Genomic DNA, 24558 nt, shown 5'->3' with positions numbered 1-24558 from the left:
CGCTCAACTTATTACTCTACAATAGACCTTAAGTTACAGAACAGTTTTTTTTTATACATAATACAATGTAAATATGATTTAAATACAGTATTGTTTTAAGTCTCTAAGATGAAATTGTATGATTGAAATTAAGTAAGCAAAAATAATAATAAGAGATTCAGAACTTATCATGATCCTGTCAAGATATTTCACAGTAATCATATTTGACGTTTTGCATTGTGATATAACTTTACATACCATGAGATTGAGAATTTCGTCTGAACACAAGCGATGATTATGTCAAAATTTTTGCTCTTTACTACAACAGAAATATACAATTTACGTTCTTCAACAATTGGAGGCTAAAGTGCAGATAAAATAAAAAGCATTGAAACACAAGTTTCAAGATGACTAAAATATGCGGTATTTTGATTCTGCTCTGTCTTGTGTAGACAAAAAGATAACTTGTCATTTTTTTTGACCAGAAATAGAAACTGATAATCACTAAAGTATATGCCATTGCTACCTGTATTTGAGAAAGAATTACATAGAATAAAACTAACTATAATTGGATTTTCTTACATGTATTATTTAAATGGTTGAACGGTTAACTTAAGTGATTTTAAAGCGCTGGAAGATAGACCTCTCATCTTAATGTACATTTATTTTAAAAGAGAGAGAGATAAAAAGAGAGAAAGAAAGAAAGATAAAGAGAGACAGACAAACAAACATACTTATATTACTGATTCGATTCCACTTCAAAATACGCCATACTTTTAATGTTTATCAATATTGTTTAATTTCATTTCATTTCTGACAGGCATTTTAGATTAAGATTTAAGAATTCTCTATGGTTTCAACTATTTCTAAGCTGTTTTAAACTGTCACGCCTTTTTTGTCAGAGGATCCTACGAAAATAGTTCTTTTATTTTTGAATATTTTAAATATTTTGATTAAAATCAAATATGCTCTTCCGATTATGCAATAACTATTATTCTTTTACTGACAACGGTTTGCATGGTAGCCAGAACTGATATTGAATCAAATTGTTGCGTTGTAGATGTTCGAAGAGAGTATCGATGATTGCTGGATTTCAAAGTAATAGTGATTATCAAACCTTAGAAGTATTGTGACCAAGCTCAATTATTACCTCCGCTAGGAATATAGAATAACTCAAGTATTTCTCTTATGGAAAGTAATGGGTGCACCATTTTTTCTTATACTATAGTGACCAAAGCTCAAGATCAGAACATATTTACACGTCACAATCAATCTTTGTGTTAACTGCTTCTAATCATTTTCCATGTTAGGATTTGGATTTGACAGGAATAAGGTATTTTCTTAAAAGTTTAAGTTGGTGGACCAACCGACCGACAGACAGACAGCAACAAAGCAATATGCCCTCCCTTCTTCGAAGGGGGGCATAATAATCGCTCTCAAATATATTTGAGACAGCTTGAGTTTTACAATACCTATGACAAAAAATAACAAATTGTATAGGAAACAAAAATTGAAACAGGCAGAGTTGACAGAATAGGTAAAATCACTGTATCGATGATTGCTGGATTTCAAAGTAATAGTGATTATCAAACACTAGAAGTATTGTGACCAAGCTCAATTATTACCTCCGCTAGGAATATAGAATAACTCAAGTATTTCTCTTATGGAAAGTAATGGGTGCACCATTTTTTCTTATACTATAGTGACCAAAGCTCAAGATCAGAACATATTTACACGTCACAATCAATCTTTGTGTTAACTGCTTCTAATCATTTTCCATGTTAGGATTTGGATTTGACAGGAATAAGGTATTTTCTTAAAAGTTTAAGTTGGTGGACCAACCGACCGACAGACAGACAGCAACAAAGCAATATGCCCTCCCTTCTTCGAAGGGGGGCATAATAATCGCTCTCAAATATATTTGAGACAGCTTGAGTTTTACAATACCTATGACAAAAAATAACAAATTGTATAGGAAACAAAAATTGAAACAGGCAGAGTTGACAGAATAGGTAAAATCACTGTAATTTCAGCTAAGTTAAACATACTAAGACTGGGCTATGTTACACATGTAAGGACGTCCAATAAGACTTAGCGATGCATGTAAACTACGTCACATCAAATATTATCCTTTGAATAAGCTTGATATTCTTAACCAATATGTTTTTACACAAAGTACATGTAATACTATATAAATATACAAAATACATATCTTGCTACCGCAAGAGCAAATGTTGAGTCTCATGGGAATACCTTGTCCGGTGATAATACTGAAAGAAAATTAACAAAGCTTAATACGAGAAAAAATGCAAAGTGCAAGGGCTTAACATAAACATACATACCTTTTTCTGTTTATATCTTGCAGAATGAATATTTAAAAAATTGAAAAGTGCCAGGAGCTTGAAATATTAAGATTTGAACAATTTTCAAATTCAACTTAAACAGTTCATGGTGAGAATAATGCAGGGAGTTCTTATAATTAACGTCTATTTACTTAAAATGCCAATCGAAGTGATGAAATTTTAAAAATATTAAATTGATATAGGGAAGGGTATTGGTCTCTGATATGAATTTGTAAATTACTACAATTATGTATAGCAATGATTTAAATTACTGTTATATGTTTTAGTCATTATCTGGAATTTATGAAAATTAATCATTCTTCCTGCATACGTTTTGGATGACTTGTACATGAAACAATCTAGAAAATCGTGTGATCTGAATCAGAGTTGCTCGGATGAGGACCACCTCCGACAGGGGTACCTGTATTGTGCGAAACAAAACCAATCGTAAGGAGATATATGACCTAACAACAGACTTTTCAGAAACATTAAATATTTCATTTTTACATGTAGATTAAGTAAAATAAATGTTCTCCTATCTGTGTTACTGTATGTTATACAGTACCCCTTCTGGTTGTTTAACTACAATGTATATCAACCAGTTTAGATTTGAGTTGTTGTCTTCCTAATATCTACCTAGTATCTAATGTAGCAAGCTTCATGGCTTATATTCAAATACTTGTGTTGGGGTAAAAATAAACACTCTAAAATATGATTAAATAATTTTAAATCCATGATAATCTTGTCAATTACATGCAATTTCATTTTAATGCAATTAATTCCATTGTTTAGTTTAGTTTAGTGAACAATAATTCAACCAGATCATTAAGTTCAAGTTTTTCTATAGCATTTTTAGGTCACCTGAGTAAACTTGGAATAAAAGAAAGAAATTGAAAAGTAATTTAAAAGTAATAGAGAATTCATGATAATTTTAGAATGTATTAAAATACATTCAATTAATTTTAATTAAAAGCAAACTAAATTACCAATTACTTTCAATTATCTAAAAAAAATGTCATTATGCTCAATTGCATTTTTTTAAAATTAAGAAATCCCTGCTATAGACGTCATTATTTATTTTCTTTTTTTTAATTTGCAAATAATGACTCTATATTTTACAGAGTATGATCGTTACTGTTTAGAAAACGATAAACAAGGAAACACTTTCTGGATAATTAAAAAAAACAACCCAGGAAATATGAGTATAATAAACAATGTTTTCAAGCATCTACTAATGGGACTTGGTTCTAATTAGCAGTTGTGCGCAATCTGGAAACCAGCTTGACCTTTAAACGACACAGAGACTGATAATTGAGTGGTTTCAAATGTGTCATATGTAAAGAAATATCTCTCCTCTATCTCTCCTCTCTCTCTCCTCGCTCTTAAGAATTTAAAGCCGCAATCTGAATACATACCTATAAATCATGGTTTAAAGTTTTATTTTAATGAATTTATTTTCACTTTATTGATATCATGTACTGGATTAAAGTTTAGTTTCTAGTTTAGTTGGTGTTTTTTTTTGTTTCGTTCCGATTCTTGGTTTTGTTTTGTTTCGTTTATTTTCGTTTTGTTTCGATTAGTTTCGTTTTGTTTCGTTTGATTTTCTTTCCCTCTTTACAGGTAGCCAGTCGACATTACCCAGATGCTATGTATCGACTATCGGCATTGCTGGGGCTTCAAAGACGGGATTGTAACGCGAACATGTATTCCTTCTGTCAACCAACACCTCATCTACAATGAACACAGATGTGTGCATAGTAATTCCAGTCCGTTATAATATCAAACGGATTCATTGCCAATGTGTATGACCGAACAGAGTCAGATCGTCGTGATTGCGCAATGTTGAGAACTAGCGAACTTCTGCCTTAACTTAAGCAGTACATGTCAATGCCCGACAGTTTTATATCTATGCTGCGATCTGACCTATATTTTGGGTGTTCATCTTATAAAGCCATTCAAAGGAGCCATATTTTTATGGTATAATGTCTAAGTTTCTCTTTAGTTTTGGGTATACTTTTGGGAAATTTTCTCTCTGTTTGCTTTTATTACATATTTGACCATATTGTATTTGTGTCTGTTGTAGTTGTAGATTCGATTACAATAAAATTTGTGTCGAAACCGGCGGTTGTGAAGGGATTGTATCCATTTGTAGTCTGCTCTGATGAACAATTCCAGTTGTTGTATGTCAATCCATATTAGTAGATACCGGTAGTTGTTTATTCAAATACTAGAATATAAGTACGAGAGAGAGAGAGAGAGAGAGAGAGAGAGAGAGAGAGAGAGAGAGAGAGAGAGAGAGAGAGAGAGAGATTTTATAGTACATTTTAATGATCTTGTTGGTAATGATATAATATACTCGTTTCAGTAAATGAACAAAAATTCCTGCTGTTATTTATCTGACCCGCTATAACTGTTATCATAGCTGTTATTAAGACAGTTGAATGTATGTAATGCAGAACCCCTTCTGTTTGATTGCAATGTAATTCAACACTTAAGTTTATATTCAAATTGCAATCTTCGTACCATGTTAAAAAAACTTAGATAGTATTATTTATGATTTGTATTAAAAGATAGTTAACTATCATTATTGTATCAAATTTAGCAAGATTAATGGCTTATATACCAGTGTTAAGGTCAATTACTCTAAAATATAACTAATTATATGTAATTTCAAATCCTAATAATTGATAATTTTGTCAATTGCACGGAATTCCATTTTTGTAATGCAATCAATTCCATTTAATTTCTTTGAGAAATGTAATTAAGTACATATTAATTACCTCATATTTTTTTTTTTCATTTTGAGAACAAATCCATTTATAAACAACATCGGGATACACATATACGCAGTAATACATTTGAAGGTTTGATTTCAATTTGATCACCATTTAACAATTCAAGAAACGTAATTTTAAATGAACAATAAATTCAATCAGTATCATTACGTTTAGTTCTGAACTATTTTTTTCTAAATTATTTTTTTATTCAGTATCTTTGTTATTGTGTATTACAGATTTTGTAGAAGGGTTCACAGCTGAATAAAATTAGGCCTGTACGCAATGTCTAAGATACTTTGATATACTGTATAAACATATTTGATATTATAAGAAATGTTTTTTTTTTTGCAACAACACAAACCAATGTCAAAAAGGTATACAAACGACACATTATTATTAGACACTTTATTCCATCTTTTAACTTAGAAAAAAATAAATTGAAATGTAATCTAAAATTCATTCAAATTTTTTTTAGGTATCATGTTTTAGAATGTATTTTAATACATTTAAATATTGTTATTAAAAGCAAAATCAATTACCAAGTAGTTTCAATTATTTTTAGGAAAAAATGTCTTTATGCTGAATTAAAGTTTGTTTTTCAATTAACCCATCTCTGATATATACGTCAATATTTCTATATTTATTTTCAAAACATTTGACATACTTCACAGATTGTAATCGTTTATTTCTAATACACGATAAACAAGGAAACACTTTAAGTTTATGGAAAACAGAAAAGAGAAAACCCTCCGGAAATATATGTAAAATTTATAATGTTTCCATACAACTAACAGCAGGAAATTGTTTTAAGTTGATCATAGCCTGACCTTTAAACATCACGAAACTCAATAACTAAGTGGTTACAATTGTGCCATGTGTAATTAATCTCTCTTTCTCTCTCTCTTTCTCTCTCTCTCTCATCAGGCCATCGGAATATCGGTGAAAGACTAACACATTATCGAAGTACATGGTTTTGAGCCTCTATGTATCTATCTGCCCACTTTGCGAACTGCATAAATTACATACAGGCAGCATAATGGCAATTTGACCGGACCCGGCTTATATGCATTTACATTACTTATTACTTAAAGAAAAGTAGGCAACAAATGAAAGTTGTGAGAAAGTTCATTAAAAATCAGGAAATTCTCAAACTTAAAATATATCAGGAAGTGTGTATACTGAATCAGTATTTAATTGACAGAGGATAATAGAGGTTTATAATCGGTATATTTAAAATTATCTTACATAAAAACTAAACACGACACTTTCTCTTAAATATTTAACAAAATATTATCAATAGAGACACAATGAAGAGTGATTAAAATGTCACTGAAATGAAACTTGATGGTCACTTAAAAATGACTTTTTAGAACTGCAAATTCGTTAAATGGTCTAGGATATGTGACTGAATATACACTGTAATATAACTGAATGGCTACTGAAAAATGACTGAATGGTAGCTGAAATGTAACTGAATGGTAGCTGAAATATAACTGAATGACCACTGAAAAAGGTCTGAATTACCACTGAAATATAACTGAATGGTGACTGAATGATAACTGAAACATGACTTAATGATAACTGAAACATGACTGACTTGTCAATGAAACATGACTGACTTGTAGCTGAAATATGACTGAATGGTAACTGAAATGTGACTCAATGGTAACTGAAATGTGACTGAATGTTAACAGAAATATGATTGAATTGTAGCTGAAATATGATTGAATGGTAACTGATATAGGACTGAATGGTCACTGGAATGTGTCTGCAGTTCAGTCAAATAAATGGTAACTGAAAGGTAACTGAAGGCTAATGGAACACGAACTTGTCAGTGACCATTCCAGTACCATTCAGTTACCATTCAGTTACCATTCAGTCCACTGAAAGGTTAGTTTTCATCCTTTGATTACTATCTTATGTATCTACATATTTGTTTATTATTACGTCAGAAAATGAACAACTTATACCTAAAATGTTAAATATATTTATACAAGATAAATATCTAATTACATCATTCACTGTGATGAAACAAAATTTTTAAAAAAATATATATATATTATCACACAAAAAACACAAATGCCTAGTTAGTGAATGGTACCAATAGTTATATTGTATTTTTTTTAAAAGAAAGAAATAACAAAACACATATCTAGTACTAAGCTACAATGAAATAAAAAAGCAGTGCAACTAAACAACCGAAAAAAAAACAAAGTTGAAAAAAAATATGAAAACAAATTAAAAAACAAAAAACTGTATATATGTTACACCATTACGTGGTGCGTCTTTTTACCCCAATGAACCCCAATGATACCCCCAATGAACCCCAATGATACCCCAATGAAATATTAACCGGACATTTATGATAACCGAATCTAGCTAAATTCTTTGTGTCCAAGTGTGATATGTGTGTGATACACTGTTGTTCGCAATTGTCCAATTTTTGAAGGTGATTTGGGAAGCCAGTGTGTTAATACAAGCTACTCAAGAGGGTATAGCGCGTAAAAAAAGTGTGAAACTTAATTGACAGGGGTAATCTTTTCTACTGAGTAGAAGATATCATAAAATTTTACCGTCTGTTTAAATGAAACAAGACAAGTAGTAAATCAGTGTATTGTGGTAAAAGCAGACCGTCCGGATCCGGAACACAAAATTCCGGATAAATGAGACAAAATAACGTATAAAAAATCTGTTCCCAATTAAAATCGTCCGTAAACTGAAGCGTCCGGGTATCTAGCGTCCGGATACCTGAGGCCCAACTGTACACTAAAGTGTTTTTTTTTTTTTAAATCAAAGCTGACATGTAAATGGACACTTGCTTGGATTATGATATATAAAAGCCTTTGATTTTGTTACACTTTTTCACATATGGACCTAATGTGCGACATGTTACATGTAAATACGTTTGTTGGTTTAATATTTGCACTTTTATATTGTTGTTATACGTACATTGTCTTTATAAATGTACTGTATTGACCATTATAATTGATGTTCTGAATCCATGTGTACTGCATTTAGCTGGTAAATTGTTGCGTCTAAGTAACAAATGAAAACGACGTAAATTTAACGTCCACACAGATGAAATCTACTGTGCAAAACTTGAAGTGTTTAATCAGTTCCTTATATATTTGCTGTGAGGAGAGCGGCGAACATCTAGAACCACATGTCGCTTTTTACAGAGTCATTTTGATTTTTCTGTTTACGCACTATTTTTCCGCACAAGGTAAGCAATTATAAAAGCTAAGAAATTCAGCCATTGGAATACAAATTTCATGTTACAAGAGACTAGTACACAATCTATAAAAATACAAGAATATGAATAGCTTCAATAATAAAATACAAATGTACTTATATATTTATAACTGTATGTGAGGAGATAAGTGTGTAGCAGTGTACACGTATATAATGCGACGGTGCGCAGTTTGTCTTAAAAAATACTGACCAGTTTCAAAACTTCTACGAATTTCTCTAACACGGACTGTCTAGTAATTTCTTCCCAACATTCCAGTTTATGCAAGCGCGTTTGAGTATTCATGACAATTTAATGAATCAGCCCGCAGGCTGACTAATCATTCCGTAGCAGACATTGCAATGATGTACGTAAGCTCTGTACATTAGAATCACAATAGCCCGTGCAGTCATGTGCGTAAACCCCCGTAACTGGTTCCCCAACCAGTTCAAATGATATATATTTCTGCTCATAAGGGACAGTTAATCGATGCACCGAAAGTAGAAGTCTAACGACAATAAAACGCTGAGCTATGCTTAGCGCTTTAAAAAACTCACACACAAAAAACCCCCCAAAAAACACAACAACAAATGAACAAAACAAAAACATATCAAACAAACAAACCAACCAACAAAGAACAGTTCTTAAAACTAATGTGCAGGTTACTGCTTGTTTACCCACAGTAAGGATTTGGGATCAGTATATATGATTTGACCTTATATGTATTCTCAGCTTACAGTTTGATCAAAACTGATAATTCTTTGATGATGATGGTAAACCAACACCAATCATTACTTGTATCTTACCGTAATAGACAATATTTACATTCACTTCTTTTCTTCAATTAAATTGCAGTGATTAATTTGAGAGATATTTACGCATAACAGAGAAGACATAATAACCAAATGTAGCCTTATCAAATAACAGAATGAAAATATAATTGTGTTTTTAGAATAATATGTAAACGGTGTGACCGTTGGACCGAGCGCAGATTTAACACAGTGCAGTTGGATTGTTGTAGAGCAAACTTTATTTGAAACGCACACTGTAGGATCCGCCTGGTTACCTACTCAAATAATTAGCCAAAATTTAACTAAACGTCGCGTGCTTAGTCTACATCATGACGTCATGTTTCAAATGTCAAACATACACGTTTTGTCTTCGGAAAAAGCCGAAGAGAGTAACGTTATTCCGAACTTTTTTTTTTTTATTTCTTCTTTCATTGCTTATCAATTTAATTCATATAAATGCCGCGGTAATTAAATTGAATACTTTATTCAGTATTGAAATTATCAGTTACTTGATGTTATTTTTCTTTTTCCATCTGATAATTTGATAAGACATACATAAAATTAGTCGATTTCCTTGATTGAAGCACTGTTGGCAGTTATCTGGTGCCCTCTTTTATTTCTTTTAATTCAAATTACCTTCTATTGAAACACTGGAACATTGTAATCGATTTTAGGGGCAACAAACATCGATAAGTACCAGTCAATCAATGATCGACCTAACTTTTAAAAAACAAAATGGCTGCCAATATGGCGGCCCCCAGGGATGGAAGAATTTTTTGGGCCTCAGTACCCCTGATTCAACTTTCATGTTCACTGATTTTCTTACATATATGTGTTACCATTCATCCTTGCTTTGCGGGAGGTGGTTTTGCCTGCCTCGCGATGCGCTGGTTATATAACGCTGTGCACTATTTTTGTTAACATAATTCGACTGTTCCAATGGTTCTTCCGTTAATTGTCCAATACTCGTTGAATAAGGCTGATATTTTTTTTTCTTAAATCATACTTGTGGAAGAGGAGTACATGTTGAAAAAGTAAATATAAGCATTGCTATTGCTAGTGCGCATTATTATATTTGTCTACACACGCCGTTGCAAATATGAGACCACATCTTTCAAAAATACTGATTCGATGCTTAAATATGTAGCAACGTGTCGCCCTTATTTAGTGTAAGTGTGTTATAAGTACACCATATAAACGAATAAGCCGAATTGTCTTCTATGGTAATTTGGGTCTGACATCTTCATGATTATTTCGTACAGTCCGTGATCTTCCTTTGGTCGTTATATCTTTTGACAAATCGATAAATGGGGCGTGTATAGTTCAGTCTGGGTGTTTCTATAGAGCTAAAAATAGAGGGAATCACACTCGGTAGATGTTAATATATTACACCATTGAATTCATTAAATTTTATCATAGTCACTATACTATATCTCTGAATATGACTATTCATGTTGTGTTTTTTTTTGTCAGACTAACAACATTTTTTAATTTAATATATATTGTATATGTATTCCATATTGAGCATAAGGAATAAGAAAAATATTCTTTCATTAAAAGGAAGATTTGTTCTTCCGAATTATGATTAAAGATAGCACCTATTCTTTTCAATGCATATGGTGCATCCAAGTGACCTCTTGTATTTTTTCAAACCGTATATAAATAGGTAGAATAACTCCAAAAAAACATACCCCTCTCAAAAATGTGTTTCGAGATATATTACAACCTTCTATTTAGGATTCAAGATAATTCAGACAAAATGTTTGTGAGTTTTTAATGCGTATTTTGAAGAGGCTTATACTTATAAAATGCACGTCCTGTCCATGTTTTCAATTCAAGGCAACATTGAGTCTATGTATGTTTCTTTATTAAAAAAAACACTTAAAGAGGGCGAATTACACGTTGCTCAAAAGTGTAATAGAATATCGATTAAGGATTATTTTAACTACACCATAAATAGAACACTTTGTTTTATATACAGTGCCTCATAAAGAGACGTTTATCAAAGACGAAAATGACTTACTCAGATATCAAGAGATAAAAAAAAAACACACGAAAAATACTATATGTAAGTTTTATGAACTTATTGGCGATAATGGCCACAGCTGCTTGATATTAAAATGAAAACAGAATACAAGGTTAACCCTGAGACCAGCTGCAACAATTATACCCTATTCATCAATTCTTAAACATTTTATATAAACCCCTAATAAGTTCATATGTTTTTTTTTTATTCCTTTTAGAAGGAATACATAAGAAACAAATGTGTTTGTTAGTTGTGTGTTTAGATTGTGTACATGTTTTGAGATTTGAGAGGCTCTCGAAATAGATACTTGAAAATGTTCAAGGGTTGCAATTAATTATCTTTTAAACTTGGTATGGTTTTTATCTGGTTGTAAGTGTACTTCATAAAATTAATCTAATTTGTTTTAAATAAGTACTTCACTAAAACAATGTATCATATTTTGCTATATTTGGAGGGAAATGCCAATTAATTTCAAACTTTGACTCATTAAACAATGGTTTTAAGGAAATGAGCATTTATTTTTTAATATGTAGTTATAAGTTTGTGAATAAACTCCTCTAAATGTTTTTTGAAGTGTCCTCGAACTTTGAGTCTTAATTAAGGTTTGGTGCAATTTGTTTAAAAGATGCACATAAAAAAATGGCACTAATGAATAACGAAGTAAACCTAGTGATTACATGTATATTGTATTAAAGGTATGAAATGGGTATATTCAAGAGTACCATCATCCACAAACCACATTAAATATCGAACAACCCTGGAACTGCAAAAAAAGCATGTCCAATAACTTCATTTCATTTTATTTTAAAAAAAAGAAAGAAAAAAAAAAGAGAAAAAAAAACTTGTAAAATATGTTACTCTATAATTTAGCATCTAGTTATAAAAGTAATCTTTACATATTAAAGTTGTTCATCGACTGTTCGTTATCCTGTCAAATCCAGTCATAAACACATTGTCACAATTTTGTCTCCATCGTTTCTTTTCAAATCAAAGTTTTTTTTAGCTTCTAATAAAAAAAAAATGTCAACTCATCGTAAGAGCCTCGACCTTTATCATTTTCTTATTAAGTAATCTTTATCCGAAATGTGTTTCCCACTGTTGTACATGTAACAAGACTGAAGTTTCTTATCAAAGTTTTAACTTGTTGAGCCTGTAGATCTCTTTCACATTAAAAAGCCAGTTGATTATCTACTCAACATTGCCTGACTGTATTTAAATTAACATATTTTGGATGAGGTTTATAATCCATTCATTTAGTAAGAGTTTTTTTTAAACATGAATAAAACTTACCAAAAAATGAATCGCATTAAATAAACTAATTGATAAGCAATAACGAGATACGATGCTGTAAAATGTAACATGAATAGAATAAAACTATGTCATGGTGTTGTCGTTTAACTTTTACACCTTATATAAACAAATCGACATATATGTATATATGTACATTCATTATCAAAAAATAAAACATCACAGAGACAATGAAAATACAATGTAATATTATGACATATCACACTAATGTATATCATAAACAATATTAATTTCATATCCACAATTTAATTATTAATATGTACAATATCCATCTATTTTATTTTTTTAAGGAAGGAGCATGTTTCTGCAAGTCCACTAGACTGATTATGAATTTCGATTTATTGACATTTACAAGTATTTAAGTAAATCATCTTAAGGTTTTGAAAATAAAAACAATTTCCTTAAATTTGTTTTTTTTAAATACATGCAAACGCTTTCATAATTGTTTCCCTGTTAGATCCATTGTCTAAATATCTTTATATTTTACAAATTTTTTGATTCAATCCAAAAAATGTTTTTTTTTTCTATAAAGATAAAGGTGTAGAATAGATAATGTGTGGATTTTAAAAAAAATGTGGAACACCATCCATCCATTGTTCCTGCTGTAGGTTTCAGATAAATTTTAGTATTTATAAAGATCCATCAACATATAGCTACTAAGGTCATACAAAACAGTTTATGGTGAATTGTAGAGTTAACATTCTTAAAACCATGCAACTGCTTGATCAAGACTTGTTGAATTTCAGAAGAGATCACATATCATATTTAATACATGCATCGTGTGTTGTTTCCTTAAATGTCCCTAGATGTACACAGTATTTGGATATATCGTCAGTATGATTCTTTCTGCTCGGAGGATTTTTAAACCAGTCTTTCTCGAGTTTCGTTGAGGAATTGTGACTTTGGTTTTTCTAACTGCTTTGGACCTTTGTAAAAAAAATATCATTAGAATAATACCAATCGTACACTAATTAAACAAGAGAACAAAATACCCACATATACACTTAAAAACTACACAATTTACATGTATATCAATTTCTTCACAAAAGTTTCATTTGCTATTTGCATTGCTTTTTTTTATGTATATTATGTATAATTTTCATTTTTTTTAAAAACTTACTATGAAATTCCTCTCGTTTACTTTATATTGTAAATTCTTCTGAGCATTCCTTTAAGCAACGTTTACATATATTTACATTTTTAAGACACCTGGTCTCCCTGTAAGCAAATAGCAAATTGTTAGTGAAGTATGGAAGACGAAATGATCGCTGTTCCTATATCTACGTTAGATTAAATCATGATAATTATTTTTAATTCTTGTTCATAATATATTACTGTTAAGAATAAGATCAGGAGATTACATTTTTGAACATAGGCAATCACCATCCGAATCCAAGAATATTTAGACCTATTCAATTGTTTAATTTGTTCTAGTATCGATGCACATATTTTCTTCATGTTTAGCTCATCAAGCCTATTTGAGTACATATATACTTTTTTTAATTTTCAAGAGAAGAAATAAAACCTGGAAAAAGACAAATTGATTAATATAAATGTACACAGCTTTTTTATAAGTGCCACATTAGATCATTTTAATACCTACTTTTGTCAACAAAGTCATCAGAGAAAAAATTAAATAACATTAATTTTAAGAATATATCGTTTTCGTCAAAATTATATTACAAACATGAATACTTTACTTTGATAAATACACATGTACATATTTATAGAAACATAAAGGACTATTTGCGGTTTTATGCATTTTTTGCCCCCAAAATTAAAGTTTAATAAAGGACTTTAAAAATAAGGGTGACGATAGTTAGAATCATATTAAAAATAAGGGTGCAAAAGGTTATCACCACAGTGACGTCATAACGTAGAAATGACGTCATGAATATTGCCTAATTTTGATATATTGACGTTTTGAAGCAAAATATGGATGTTTTCCGATGGTTTTTCGACTGAGAAACATTAAGCGCAGGCTTGCTCAAGTACAATTTCTTAATATTTTATAATTGTCTGAAGAAAAACATATGCTAAAATCTTACTCGAGCAGACCTGCGCTCTATACTTCCGAATGCAAAATTTAAAGCAAAAATGAGAATTTTTTCATCCGTTTGCAAATTTTCGGGAATAAGGTCATAAAGATGACGTCATAGATAAATAGCCATTGTGCAATGCTGGTTAAAATCAAGATTAAAGTGATAGGTGTCCACTGTACAATGATTTATGAAGATTTTATTTGTATACGACACTATTTAAAAATTGGTTAAAATTGGGGGCAGATATTAGACCATACCGCACATAGTCCTTTGTTACTATGGTCTTCTGCATCTAAAATTTATTTAATTTTTCTTTAAAAGTTAATTTCGACTAACCTTCAGGGCGTTACGCTTATCTAAAACAAAATATACCATTTAAGCCACTGTAAGTAATGCTGGTAAATTGAAGTAAAAACAAAATAATATCAAGGTCAATGTAAGACATTCTTAAACATCAACAAGTCAAACTTGATATCACATTATATATATTATCTAACTCTCCATTTTATACAAAACGTATTAACTTTGGTTTCGTTTTGTTACTTTTGACAACATTTTCAGTCGTAGACAGTACAGTTCGCAGAATGGTATTTGTTTACGTGTATTCTTCATAATCCTCTTTAATCATCAAGATATAATACCTTTGCTTCCCAAGTATCACTTTAATTTGATCATGCTTAGGGAAAAAAAAACCCCACTTACCATACATTTCCGAAAACAGCTATCATTACAATGATATTAGCCAATCTGTTGTTAGTTGTTACATTGCGCATTACATGTACCATTCGCGGTCTTCTTCTCTTTTTTAAAATTTGAATTGTACACGAAATATACAGAACGGTTTGCAAAAAAAAAAAATCATGAAGTATTAAATACCGTAAGTTAAATTGATTCGTATATCAGCGATATATAGGAAGATCGGATTAACGATAGTAAACATTTATGTATATTATATATGTACTTACCTGTTTTGAGAACGATAGCAAGTTTATATTTCCCCAAAACAGAAACTATTTCACCTGGCGACGTCAATAAAAATAATTGCTTTCGAGGTGAACATAAACTTTCTATTGTCCTGATAGTCAGAAAATATAATTTTTTTTTATTATGAAGAAAACTTTATTGTCATCGATTAATGTTTTTTTATATTTAACAAATAAGAGTAATCAAACACTGAATTTAATTTTAGCAACTTGAATTACACCAGGCGTTTTTCTATATTAAAATAGAGAGATATCAAATGCTCTGGGCGTAAAGTTTCGATAACTATACACCATGGGCAGAATGCATGGACACATTTTCATGATCAAATACCAGTTTTTTCCTCGTAATTTTTCATAAAGAACATATACAAAGATTGAATGGATATCAATGAGTCAAATCAATAAACCCTGCAATACAAGTGGGATTGATAAATTGTAGAAATCTAACATTAAGAGAACCACACAGCATAAGTCGTTATAATCAAAATACGTTAAAACCATTGGTGTGCATCTTACGTTGTTTGATTTTTTTTTTGGTGATCTTGATAAAGGTATATTACCCAAAACAAACACTATAAATATCATGTAAATTTCCGTTCTATTGGACTTACCTTCATTTCTCTGTACTTTCTTCCTTTTTTATTGACAATCTCAAATTTACATAAGTATTAACAATGCGGTGTAAAAACATATGAATAATCTATCTATCTATCTATGAATACTTTCAGCAATGTTATATTTACTCAGGTATGTTACACAATTCTCCTTGATAACCTTTTATCACATTCAGTAAAGCATGTTCCATTTATACGGACGTACTGACTTACCCTCTACAATGTATGTTTCCCGCAAGTAAAACGTAAATATGTTTATGTTAGTACTACTACATTTGTAATCGCATCGCGTATTTAAAAAAAAATGTTTTTACCATTTTTTTTTGCAGTATGATTTTTTAAAGATCTTTTTATAATAATAGGTAGCTAGTTTCGTCTGTACCTAGGTGTTTGTATACTCACGTGATTTACATAAGTCCCCTTCATAACCAACACCACATCCAGTCAAGCAAGAGCCATTGACATTGGAGCATTGTTTTCCATTACGACAGTGTCCACATGTTTCATTACATTCAAAACCATACGATCCTTTGTCACATTCTTAAACGGTAAAAAGGAATATAAAGATATTACTGTAATATTGTTTGTACACTGCATGATGACGCACAAACAGTATATTGGGTTTAATGTTATATAATGCATGCAATGGTTATGATGTGCTATGTGATGTGTTTGCTAAGAAATTATAATAATGAAAATATATGATGAAAAAAAATTAAGGTCAACGGACCCTATTCATTTCTACAATAGTGATTAAAAAAAAAATATGTGTAAGAGATACAAAAAATATATGAAAATAAATAAAAAAAAAATTACAATTCTCTTTTTCATTTGAACATAATGTTTTGTTTTTATTGAAATCAACTTCCAGACCAAGAACTCAGGTTGACTAAAAAAAACATAATGGCGGAGAGCATAGGGCGAGTTCATCCTGCCTCGGGGAAATACTTTGGCTGGTACAAATTTGGTTCAAAAATATTCAAAAATACGCAAACCCTTGCGTTCTTATTTTTTTGCATACAACTGACAACTTGTAGTTTTATATATTAATTTGTGAACCATGATCAGATTTGTTGTCAACTATACTGTGAAAATAAAACCAATTTGAATATGTAACGTAAGCATAAAACGGTGACATTGCTTCCAAAAGAAGTATGGGTGCTTTTATCTAATCTTAACATATAGAAACCATACTTTGGACAGTGTTTAATATTATTGAGAAATTTAACTTAAGAATCAATTTTAGATAAAAAGTTACAATGGAATGCATCTCCTTCCCCGTTTTGAAATAAGATTTGTTGGGCATGTATATGGGATTGAGTGTTGACATATATAACAAAGAAATAATTCAGAACAAATATATAGTTCAATTTGTAACAATAAACTGTATACCCAAAACAAGAGTCAAAAGCCCAAAAAGTTCATTTTTTCCAGTCAGCTGTATTAACTACGTTTTAGACCTCATGCAATCCATTCCTGTTAAGCATTTTATTCTGTACGCTCCTTTAAATATCCAGACTGTTGCATTATAACTTCAAATTTCAAAAAAAGGTTTAATAACAATTATGAAAGAAATTGAACAGATTATATTGAAAATGACAAACAAAAACGAAACATAAGAAAATACTGGAAAACTCATTACCGTGAAAAATGTTACTTTCCAAGCGCATGCGCTAATTATCAGTTCGTTTTTTTTTTAATACCAACAACTATTTTGTGGGATTCAGTAAACTATTGAATCATTTATTATCATACAATTTATAAATAGACATTCAAAACTGTGCTGGAATTTTATTGGATGTTTTGCTTTGCTATGGTATGCTTTCCTACATGTATAACGAATAAAAATAAAATGATAGGTTATGAAATTACGATGCTATATAATCCGATTCTGTTGTTTATAAATATATGCTACAAGATCTAAATGTCAAGTCCAGCCAGTTAATGGTGCATATATACATGTACTTGAATTGAATTTATAAACAAACATATGCAAAAAAAACAAAAATGTTCATAGTATTGAATACGTTTTTATGATTTACAGAATATAATGATTTCAATAAGCATCATTGTCAACATTATAACGATCTGTCTAAAATAAATATTATACAGTGGGTATAGAGCGAGTGTGGATAGAGAAGGACATGTTGCAGGATATAGAATAAAGAAAAGGATAGGGGTTTTTTTCTTCAATTTTTGATATATCAGCATTGTATTAGTTGTGGATTTTTTTTCGATTCCCATTGTGATTGAAGTTAGCACCTGTTTTAGTAATTTGCCCTATGACATGTATTATTTTGAGCAATACCTTTATTGCAGAAATATCCTATCCAGCCAGGTACACAGCCATAGTCACACAGTCCATTGACATCATTACATCCATTGCATGTGTCTATGCATTTCTCAGAGCAGTCTCGTCCAAAAAAGCCAGGTTGGCAACCTGGGGAAAACGAATAAAACAAATTTGTTTGACAGTAATTACATACTAATTACATTTGATCTTTTTATGTATCCTGTTTTTTACTTGTCCATTTACACATTAATATATATGATTGATTTATGGTTACATTTGTACTCACGTGTTTGACACATATCCCCCGTATAACCAGACGCACATCCAGTTAAGCATGTACCATTAGTGTGGTCACATTGTTTTAAATCATGACAGTTTCCACATATCTTTTTGCAGGAGACGCCATAAAATCCTGTATGGCACTCTGAAATGAGTAATACGTTTTAAAATGTACATGTGTTGTTTATGTGAAGGTTTTTTTTTTTTTTCAAATTGTTAATATGTGCGTTAAACGATCGAAAAAAAAAATCACTCGTATTCTAGATATGACACATATAAATGTACCAACAGCAAATCGTAAAAAAAAACACATTTGTAAAAAAGAAAAAGGTTACTTTATGATTTTTAAAATTTTAGGGAACAGAAACGAATGGTGCTTAAAAAATGTTTATGTATAAGAATGGAATAAACACAGTTTTGCATACATCAGTGTGTGCTACAGTGTAAAAAAAGTTTTAACTATAATTGAATTAAATAAAAAAAAAATTATATTTAGTAGCATTTATTTTCAAAGATTGTACATGAAAAAATATATAGTTGATTCCTGAAATTAATTTATGCAATTGACAATATGCAGCTATCGGAACTGTTTTACATGCATAGCTGTATTTAGCTTAAGCGAAACAAATATTGAAGACAGCGAAATATAATATCAATAGCTTGAAAATACAGAATATATACCTTTATCGCAAAAGTTTCCTATCCACCCCGGTAAACACCCAGCAGCACATGAACCATTGACATTAATACATCCTAGACACGTTTCCTTGCATTTCTTCATGCAGTCTTTTCCAAAAAAACCCAGTGGGCAAGCTGGTGTTGAAACACAAATCAAATCAGTAATTGATCATTCCTTTAATTATTCATTGTCAAGTTCGCCGACTGTTTTATGTTAATGTTACGCGTTATCATCTATACATCTATAAACTTTGTTTGGTTTCATATTGATTTATGTATCTATGTTCTTGTACTCACGTGTTTTACACACGTCTCCCTGATAACCATCATCACATCCAGTTAAGCATGTTCCGTTTGTATGAAAGCATTGGTCAATATCACGACAGTTTCCACAAATTTCTTTGCAGTCAATGCCGTATAAACCGATGGCACACCCTTTTTTAATTACATTTATGAATTGCTTTATAGATATTGATGACAAACGTATGAAAATATACATGTATATGAAATATCATACGTATGTTAAAACACGCATATGCATTTATTATTTGCCAGATCATGTGATTGAAACTAAAAATGTTGCTCAGCTACTTCAGCGTTTACTTTGACATTGCATGCTTACTTGTTCTACATAGGTCTCCTTCAAAACCAGCATCACATCCGTTCAAACAAGTTCCATTGACATTTGAACACTCGTTTACATCGCGGCATTTTCCACATGTTTCATTACAGCGAGTGCCATACGATCCTTTTACACACTCTGAAACGGTTGAATAACATATGATGCAAATATATTGACATCTCATAATTTGCGTTTAATTGGCTTGGCACAAATTGTTTTTTTTACCTGAGCTTACCTGAGAAACGATTTTTATACAGTATATTTTCCTATTTGATAAAAACATGAAATATCGCAAAAATAAATATTGAAATATTTTTTAAAAGGCTGATAAAAACATACAATTTCCAGTGACTGACAATAGCAAAAAAGTCGCGGTCTTTATAATTTTGACTATTATGGTTTTCTTTTATCAGGAATTGGTTATCAAGTTTCTTCAAGAAACCCGATATAACTATTCATGTATGATGAAGTCAAAAGTTCACCGAAGTGAAATTCTCAATAGTACTCAAAATTGCAGAGAAAATGCTTTGTTTTATAGGCATTGCTTAAATCATACTTTTCATCTAGATTTCAATTAAACATTCTTTATTGATGCCTTCAAGTTTAATTGGAGTATACTAAGCATTGAAAGTCTTATGATTAATCAAAATAGGCTTCCAATTTAAAAGACATGTGGAGGCATCAACAAAATGCTAACAGGCAATAAAATGGAAATTTGCGATTATTAGAGTAAAAGCATGGACACATTCATAAGTTTAAATAGTTGGATATCATATCAAAAAAAAAATACTAATAGCTAACTTGTTCTACATGTCAGCTTCTGTATACGCATTGTTATTCTCCATCACTGCGTAAAAAACCCTGCATTGATGTTTTCCCGCACTTTAGATTCACAATAACATGTGCATTAAATTCACATTAGCCCGAGCAATTAATTGCGTAAATCCATTAAACTGGTTCCCTTTCCATTTTAGAATATGTATATTTCTGCTCATATTGAGCAGTTATTCGATGCATCAGAAGAGAAAGTTTAACGACAAAAAGCGCTAGCTATCCTTAGCGCTTTAAAAAGCATGTGCAAAAAATGAAACCAGTTGGTTCTTTAGACAAAATGATATACTAAGACGTTCACACAATGTAAATTATCTCATATCTCTAAAGTTCTTATCTTCCTATTTTATGTATCTTTATTTTTTGGTTAATACATCACCTATCTTCTATTTTTACCCCTTTTTAAATGAAAAAAAGCTTATGAAAGTTGTAGATTAAATTGCATACATGTCATATAGAAGACATTTTAAAAGAAAAATAAATTTTAATAAAAATAACCCTCAGAAAAAGCACCACAAAAACGTACACTTGGTTTCATTCTTCACACATATTTTTAAAACCCGTAGATAAGCTACCATGAGAAATATCAGCTGAAATGAATGTATTCGAAAGTCAGTATGCTCAAAACAAAATCTAATACTTTAAAAGCATCTTTAATTTTGTACATCTTAAATTGTATTCTTAGTTTATTTCCAAATTACATGTTGATATTAATATAACAATCATGTTTAATGGCATGCACATACATTACAAATTAAAAAAAGAGCAATAGTTAAGGTTGAGGTTGAAGAAGACGTAGCTTTATTGAACAATTTCCACTGCCAAAAATCACCCATACCTTTATTGCAGAGGTCACCCGTCCAACCAAGGATACATCCAGAGTCACACAAACCATTGACATTATTACATCCTGTACAGGTGTCTTTGCATACCTCCGAACAGTTTTGCCCAAAGAACCCAGAAGGACAAGCTGGATTTTAAAAAAGAAAAAAAAAAATTCTGTACTTTTCTTGAAATTATTTTTTTTCAAGAAATCACCCAATGTGTTAATATTATATTGTTTAATCGTATGCCCATGTTACGTTCATGGGCATGTTTATGTTGTAAACTATCTGGTTACATATCTACGTACGTGTTTTACAAAAATTCCCCATATAACCAGCACTACATCCAGTTAAACATGTCCCAGTAACATGGTCACACTGGTTTACGTCACGACATTTTCCACACATTAAATTGCATGCAGCACCATAGGATCCTGAGGGACACACTGAAATAAATATAAAGAGTATATGGATGCTATTTAAGAGAAGCATGTAACTGGATTTACCAGTTCCCACTGCATGGTTTAACAAGTGTCTTTGAAACGGTCATGAAACAATGCATGATGTAGATCATAAAGACGGTCACACAATGTAAACTATCTCATATCTCTACAGATCGTAGTCTTTATTCCCATTTTTTTTTTATTTTTTTTATTTTTTTTTTTTTTTTTGCGGCAACTAAATCTGTTTTTCTATATACATATTTATATTCCTTCCCTTTTATGTATCTTCATCTTTGTTATTGCAGCAACTAAATCGCCTTTTCTATATACATTTTTATACATAAATAAAAAGAAATACTGATGAAAATTGTAGATTAGAGAGCATAACATTTCAGACATTTCGAATTTTGTAAGAAAAAAAAAAGATACCCCCCCAAAAAAAAAACCCCAAATATAATTTTAAAAAAAAGACAAGGCTAAACACAAATACAAAAAAAAATACTCAGTGTTATTCTTCACACACACTTCTTTTTAGAGAAATTGAAACCAGTAAACATTGTGTCATTAGTAATGTCAGCACGAATGAATGTACTCAAAAATGAGTATGCTAAATACAAAATATAATATGTTGATAGCATTGACTTCTAGTTGCAAAGGAAACAAATATTAGAAAACCCACTTTATAATTTTTACCTAAAAACATATGCAAACTTTAATAATGGAATTTACAAAAAATTATCGAAAAAAGAACTCATATATCAGTATTGATTTATCTGTATAGCTTAAATTTTGTTTTTAGTTTATTTCCCAATTACATGTTGATATTGACAAAATGATAAAATGCAAATGTATTACAGATAAAACAAAGAACTATAGTTAAGGTTGAGGTTGAAGAATACGTATCCTTACTGAACAATTTCCACTGCTAAAAATTACAAATACCTTTATTGCAGAGGTCACCCGTCCAACCAGGGATACATCCAGAGTCACACAAACCATTGACATTATTACATCCTGTACAGGTGTCTTTGCATATCTCCGAACAGTTTTGTCCAAAAAACCCAGAAAGACAAGCTGGATTATAAAAAAGAAACAAATTCTCTCTACTTTTCTTACAGTTCTTTAACTATATTCTTTTAAAAAAACACCACCCAAGGTGTTAGTATAAATTCCTTTAATCGTGTGCCCATGTATGCGTACATGTGCATGTTCATGTTGTAACTTATCAGCTTACATATCTACGTACTTGCTTTACAATAATCTCCCATGAAACCAGCACTGCATCCAGTTAAACATGCCCCAGTAACATGGTCACACTCGTTTACGTCATGACAGTTTCCACACGTAAAATTGCATGCAGCACCATAGGATCCTGATGGACACACTGAAACAAATATAAAAATAAGGAATACCACAGGATGAATCTTTGCCATTCAGTCAACTGAATGATAACTGAATGATCTGGAGAGTTGACTGAATGGCACACATATGCCATTCAGTCACATTTTAATAACGTTTCAGTCACCATTCAAATGACCTGATGGCAGAGATTCATCCTGTGTATATGGATGTATCTTAAGAGAAGCATGTAACTTCATATGCCAGTTTCAACAGCATGGTTTAATGAGTGCCTTGAACGGCCATGAAACAATGCATGATGTGGATCATAAAGACGGTCACACAATGTAAAAAACTGATGAAAATTGTAGATTAGAAAGTGAAAAATTTCAGATATTTTGAAAGAAAAAAAAAGACCCCAATCAAAACAAACTCAAAAGATACAGAAAATACTCAGTGTTATACTTCATACACTTTTTTTTTAAAGAAATGGAAACCAGTATACAATGTGCCATAAGTTATGTCAGCAGGAATGAATGTACTCGAAAATGAGTATGCTAAATACATAATCTAATATCGTGTTAACATTTGCTTCTAGTTGCAAAGGAAAATATATTAGAAAATTCATTTTATAATCTATAAAAAAAAATAGTATGCAAACTTGAATAATGAAATTTACAAAAAAAAATATCGAAATAAATAAGAACGCATAAATCAATATTACTATGTCTGTGTAGCTTAAATTTGGTTTTTAGATTATTTCTCAATGTTTATATTGATAAGTGATCATCCTTCATTACATGCGGATATATCACAAACAAAACAAAAAAAACTATAGTTACATGTAATGTTGAGGTTGAATAATACATAACCTTTTTAAACAATTTCCACTGCTAAATATCACCAATACCTTTATTGCAGAGGTCACCCGTCCAGCCAGGGATACATCCAGAGTCACACAAACCATTGACATTATTACATCCTGTACAGGTGTCCTTGCATAAATTCTCTGTACTTTTTTTGAAATTCTTTAATTTTATTCTTTTCAATAAATCACCCAAGGTGTTAGTATAAATTTCTTTAATCGCATGCCTATGTATACGTTCATGTGCATGTTTATGTTGTAAACAATCTACAGTAAAACTCGTTTAGTACGAAC

General features: G+C 30.8%; 1 protein-coding gene across 1 annotated transcript; it reads right to left on the bottom strand.

Moving 5' to 3' along the window:
• Positions 1-14357: 14357 nt before the first annotated feature.
• LOC128172405 (cell death abnormality protein 1-like) lies at positions 14358-24399 on the bottom strand. Its single transcript, XM_052838205.1, has 11 exons — positions 24310-24399; positions 23308-23445; positions 23004-23135; positions 21927-22064; positions 21633-21764; positions 19964-20101; positions 19639-19776; positions 19345-19476; positions 18671-18808; positions 18400-18531; positions 14358-16631 (listed from the first exon to the last, which is right to left on the bottom strand). Exons 2-11 carry the CDS (start codon positions 23327-23329, stop codon positions 16474-16476), a joined length of 1260 nt encoding a protein of 419 aa, XP_052694165.1. The 5' UTR covers positions 23330-23445; positions 24310-24399; the 3' UTR covers positions 14358-16473.
• Between the last annotated feature and the right edge of the window lie 159 nt (positions 24400-24558).

The sequence above is a fragment of the Crassostrea angulata genome, chromosome 2 (genome assembly GCF_025612915.1).
Source record: "Crassostrea angulata isolate pt1a10 chromosome 2, ASM2561291v2, whole genome shotgun sequence".
Lineage (NCBI taxonomy): Eukaryota > Metazoa > Mollusca > Bivalvia > Ostreida > Ostreidae > Magallana > Magallana angulata.
This window is presented reverse-complemented; position numbering and strand designations above follow the sequence as displayed.

What these genes read in the sequence shown, in the direction of transcription:
- LOC128172405 (XM_052838205.1), bottom strand. Translation starts at nt 23,329, where the DNA reads ATGGGAGATTATTGTAAAGCAA. An exon ending in AGGAGACCTATGTAGAACAA is followed by an intron (nt 19,777 to 19,963) that starts GTAAGCATGCAA and finishes TAATTAAAAAAG; the next exon opens with GGTGTGCCATCGGTTTATAC. An exon ending in GGGAGACGTGTGTAAAACAC is followed by an intron (nt 19,477 to 19,638) that starts GTGAGTACAAGA and finishes TTTCAACACCAG; the next exon opens with CTTGCCCACTGGGTTTTTTT.